The sequence below is a fragment of the Panulirus ornatus genome, chromosome 12, assembly GCF_036320965.1.
Source record: "Panulirus ornatus isolate Po-2019 chromosome 12, ASM3632096v1, whole genome shotgun sequence".
NCBI lineage: Eukaryota > Metazoa > Arthropoda > Malacostraca > Decapoda > Palinuridae > Panulirus > Panulirus ornatus.
This window is the reverse complement of record NC_092235.1, coordinates 10,572,530-10,578,766: the sequence shown is the minus strand read 5'-3', so window position 1 is coordinate 10,578,766 and position 6,237 is coordinate 10,572,530. Positions and strand designations below refer to the sequence as shown.

Genomic DNA, 6,237 nt, shown 5'->3' with positions numbered 1-6,237 from the left:
GGGAGTATATCTTCCCTCATCTCTGGGGAGTATATCTTCCCTCAGCACTGGGGAGTATATCTTCCCTCAGCACTGGGGAGTATATCTTCCCTCATCTCTGGGGAGTATATCTTCCCTCAGCACTGGGGAGTATATCTTCCCTCATCTCTGGGGAGTATATCTTCCCTCAGCACTGGGGAGTATATCTTCCCTCTCTGGGGAGTATATCTTCCCTCAGACTGGGGAGTATATCTTCCCTCATCTCTGGGGAGTATATCTTCCCTCAGCACTGGGGAGTATATCTTCCCTCAGCACTGGGGAGTATATCTTCCCTCATCTCTGGGGAGTATATCTTCCCTCAGCACTGGGGAGTATATCTTCCCTCATCTCTGGGGAGTATATCTTCCCTCAGCACTGGGGAGTATATCTTCCCTCATCTCTGGGGAGTATATCTTCCCTCAGACTGGGGAGTATATCTTCCCTCAGCACTGGGGAGTATATCTTCCCTCATCTCTGGGGAGTATATCTTCCCTCAGCACTGGGGAGTATATCTTCCCTCATCTCTGGGGAGTATATCTTCCCTCAGCACTGGGGAGTATATCTTCCATCATCTCTGGGGAGTACATCTTCCCTCAGACTGGGGAGTATATCTTCCCTCAGCACTGGGGAGTATATCTTCCCTCATCTCTGGGGAGTATATCTTCCCTCAGCACTGGGGAGTATATCTTCCATCATCTCTGGGGAGTATATCTTCCCTCAGACTGGGGAGTATATCTTCCATCAGCACTGGGGAGTACATCTTCCCTCATCTCTGGGGAGTATATCTTCCCTCAGCACTGGGGAGTATATCTTCCCTCATCTCTGGGGAGTATATCTTCCCTCAGCTCTGGGGAGTATATCTTCCATCAGCACTGGGGAGTATATCTTCCCTCAGACTGGGGAGTATATCTTCCATCAGCACTGGGGAGTACATCTTCCCTAAGGTAGCATGATGAAGGGTGGTGTCGTAGCTCTAACCTCCCCATCCCCCACCCAACCACCTATTCCCCTCTCCAGTAGGCCCCCTATCCTCCCCTGCGTCTCCCCCTCCACAAATATGTAACTAACTCCCCTCCCCTCCAGCAGCCGTATTTAACCCCACCTTATATGTGTCTCCCTTCCAATAGCCATAACTAATCTCCCACATCCTATATATCTCTCCCCCTCCCCTCTTACACCCATAACTAATCTCTTTCCACCCGGGCCTCCCCTCTCTCTTGCAGCCATAACTAACCTCCCTCTCTCCTCCTACAGCCGTAACTAACCTCCCCATCACCTCCAACAGCCGTAACTAGCCTCCCCATCCCCTTCAACAGCCGTAACTAATCTCCTCCTCCCTTCCTACAGGTAAAACTAACCTCCCCATCCCCTACAGCTGTAACTAACCTTCCCTCCCCTCCTACAGCCATATCTAATCTCCCCATCCCCTACGACCATAACTAACCTCTCCCTTCTTCCTACAACCGTAACAAACCTCCCTTTCCCCTCCTACAGCCGTAACTAATTTCCTCTTCCTCTCCTACAGTCGCATCTAACCTCTTTCTCCCCAGCCGTAACCAACCACCCCCCTCCCCTCCTACAGCCGTAACTAACCTCACCATCCCCTCCTACAGCCGTAACTAACCTCACCATCCCCTCCTACAGCCGTAACTAACCTCACCATCCCCTCCTATAGCCGTAACTAACCTCACCATCCCCTCCTACAGCCGTAACTAACCTCACCATCCCCTCCTACAGCCGTAACTAACCTCACCATCCCCTCCTACAGCCGTAACTAACCTCCATTTCCCATCCTACAGCCGTAACTAATCTCCCCATCCCCTTCTACAGCCGTAACTAACTTCCCCATCCCCTTCCACAACCGTAACTAACCTCCCCTCACCTCCTATAACCATAACTAACCTCCCCCTCCCCTTCTACATCCGTAACTAACCTCCCATTCCCTACAGCCGTAATTAACCTCCCTATCCCTTCCTTCAGTCGTAACTAACCTCCCCCTCCCCTCCTATTTCCGTAACTAACCTCCTCATCCCCTCCTGCAACAGTAAATGACCTCCCCCTCACCCCTACAATCGTAACTAACGTCCCCCTCTCCTCTTACAGCCGTACCTAACCTCCCCATCCACACCTACATCCGTAACTAGCCTCCCCTCCACTCCTACAGCCGTAACTATCCTCCCGATCCCCTCCTACAGCCGAAACTAAGAACCCTCTTCCCTCCCACAGGGGTAACTAACCTCTCTACACCCTCCTACAGCAGTAACTAACGTCCCAATCCCCCCTACAACCGTATCTATCCCCCCTCCCCTCCTACAGCTGTATCTAACCTCCCTTCCCCTCATACAGCCGTATCTAACCTCCCCTCCCCTCCTACAGCCGTAACTAAACTCCCCCTCCCCTCCTACAGCCATATCTAACCTCCCCATCCCCTCCTACAGCTGTAACTTGCCTCCCCATCCCCTCCTACAACAGTAACTAACCCTTCCCTCCCCTCCTGCCGTAACTAACCTCCCTCTTCCCTCCCACAGCCGTATCTAACCTCCCCTCCCCACCCACAGTCGTAACTAAACTTCCCCTCCCCTCCTGCAGACGTAACTAACCTCCCCCTCCCTCCCTACATCCGTATCTAACCTCCCCTCCCCTCCTACAGCTGTAACTTACCTCCCCATCTCCTACCACAGCCGTAACTAACCTTCCCATCCCCTACAGCTATAACTAACCTCCTCTCCCTTCCTAGAGGTATAACTAACCTCCCCATCCCCTACAGCCGTAACTAACCTCCCCCTCCCCTCCTAAAGACATAACTAACCTTCCTTCCCATCCCCTACAGCCGTAACTAACCTTCCCATCCCCTACAGCTATAACTAACCTCCCCCTCCCCTCCTACAGCCATATCTAACCTCCACATCCCCTACATCCGTAACTAACCTCCCCCTCCCCTCCTACAGCCATAACTAACCTTCCCATCCCATACAGCCGTAACTAACCTTCCCTCCCTTCCTACAGGTATAACTAACCTCCCCATCCCATACAGCCGTAACTAACCTTCCCTCCCTTCCTACAGGTATAACTAACCTCCCCATCCCATACAGCCGTAACTAACCTCCCCCCTCTCCTACTACAGCCATAACTATCCTCCACATCCCCTACAGCCGTAACTAACCTCTCCCTCCCCTCCTACAGCCGTAACTAACCCGTCATGACTGGTGTCCTCCATGAGCCATAACTTATCTCCCCGCCAGAGCCACTCAGCGTGCACGTGTCTCCCCGGAGGCTGGTGGTGGACATGGGCAAGACGGCCGAGTTCCGGTGTGTGGTGCAAGGCCATCCCATCACCTCCCTGGCCTGGCTCAGGAATGGCAAGTCTCTACCCCCGGACGCACGGTTAGTACTACCACACAACCACACCATACAACCACACAACACCACACAACCACACACCACACACCACAACCACACCACACACCACACACTACACCACACACCACACATCAAACCACACACCACACACCACACAACCACACCACACACAACACACCACACACTACACCACACACCACACATCAAACCACACACCACACACCACACAACAACATCACACAACCACACCACACACCTCACAACCACACACCACACACCACATAACCACACCACACACCACACAACCACACCATACAACCACATCACACCACACAACCACACACCACACACCACAACCACAACCACACAACCAGACACCACACAACCACACCAGACACCAAACCCCAACCACCCAACACAACACCACCAACACCCACACACCCAAACCCCACACACACCCCACCACCCCAAACAACACACCAACACCCACCACCCACCACACACACCCACACCACCACCAACAACACCACAAACCCCCACACACCCCACAACCCAACCACCCACAACACCACCAAACCCCACAAACCCAACACCCAACAACCACCACAACACAACCAAACCACACCCACACACACAACACCAACAAACACAACACCACCAAACAAACCACCACAACACCCCCACAAACCAAACAACCACAACACCACACCACCACACCCAAAACCCCACCACAACAACACAACCCCCACACCCCACCACCAAAACCAACCACCCAACACCACCAACCCACCAACACCCACAAACCACACAACACACCCACCAACCAACCAACCCACCACCCACACACACACCCAACACCACCAACAAACCACACCCCAACCAACCAAACCCACCACCCCACACAACACACAAACCCCCCCAACCCAAACACACAACACACCACACACCCACCCCCAACACAAACCCACACACCCCACCACCCCACCAACACAACACCAACCCCCCCCAACAACCCCCAACACACACCCACCCACCCCAAACCCCCAACCCCAAACAACACAACCCCACACACAAACACAACACACACCCACACCCCCACCCCACACCCCCCCACCCACCACCAACCCCCCACCCCCCAAACACCCCCCCCCCCCCCCAACCACCACCCAACACCCCACCCCCACCCAACACCCCCCACCCCCCCCCCCAACCCCACCAACCACCCCCCCCCAACCAAACACCCCAAAACCACACCCCACCCCAACACACACAAACACCACCACCCACCACCAACCAACCCCCCCACCCCACCACCACACCACCCCCCCCCCACCACCCCAACCAAAACCCCCCCCCCCCCCCCCCCCCCCCCCCCACCCCAACCCACACCACACACCCAAACACCAAAACCCAACCCCCACAAAACCAACCACCACACCCCCACCACACCAACACCCCACCAACAAAAACACCCAACCACCACAACCCCCACACAAACACCACCACCCCCCACAACCACCAAAACACCAACCCCAACACCCCCATACACAACACAACACCACCACCAACCCCACCCCACAACACAAACACAACCACCCACCCCAACAACCCAACAACCACCACACCACCCACCCATACACCAACACAACCATCACCAACACACCAAACACCAACTAACCCACCCCCCACCAACACCACAACAACCAACCACATCCCACACACCAACACACAACCCACCACCACCCACACACCAAAACAACCCACACCAAACCACCCACACACCAACCACACCACATACCACCCCCTCCAACACAACCAAACTACCCACACACCCAACAACCAAACAACCCACAACCACCACCCACACACACCACAAACAACCCCATACACACTAACCCAACCAACACCACTACCACCACCCAAAACAACCACCACACACACACACCCCCACACCCAACCACAACACCACCCACCTACCAAGCCACCCACACACACCCAACCACCAAACAACTCACCCACGACCAACAAACACACAAACACACCACACCACACAACACACACCACACACACACAACACACAACACACACCAACCACCACACACACACACAAACCACCACCACACACCCAACACACAACACCACACCAACCACACATCACAACACCACACACCCACACAACCACCAACCACACCAACACCACACCACAACACACCACACACCACACAACAACCACACCACACAACAACCAACCACCACAACCACACACAACCCACAACAACACACACCAACACCACACCCACACAAACCACACCAACCACACACACCACACACCCACAACACAACCACACACCACACCACAACCAACCACACCACAACCATACAACCACACCCACACAACCACCACAACCACACCACCACACACCCCACACACCACAACCACACAACCAACACACCACACAACCACACCAGAACACCCACACACAACACACACCCACACCACACCCAACAACACAACACCACCCAACCACCAACACCACACACCACAACACACACCACACACCACACACACAACCCACACACCACAACCACACACCACCACAAACCCACACACCACAACCCACAACACACCCAACACCCAACACAACCACACCACACCAACACACACACACACACCACACACACACCACACAAACCACCCAACCACACACCACACCACACACCACCCACACACACACCACACAACAAACACACACCACACACACCCACCAACCACACACACCACCACCACAACAACACCACACACAACCCACTCACACAACAACACCCCACACACCCACACCACACACACACCCACACCAC

At 54.4% G+C, this 6,237-nt stretch overlaps 1 protein-coding gene across 1 annotated transcript in view; it reads left to right on the top strand.

The window, feature by feature from the left end:
- Window positions 1–6,237, top strand: part of Dscam4 (Down syndrome cell adhesion molecule 4) — a 415,036-nt gene that overhangs the window by 139,712 nt on the left and 269,087 nt on the right. Inside the window, exon 4 of the mRNA XM_071667322.1 lies at window positions 3,261–3,402. Coding sequence (XP_071523423.1) covers window positions 3,261–3,402 — 142 coding nt within the window. The remainder of the gene's footprint in view (window positions 1–3,260; window positions 3,403–6,237) is intronic.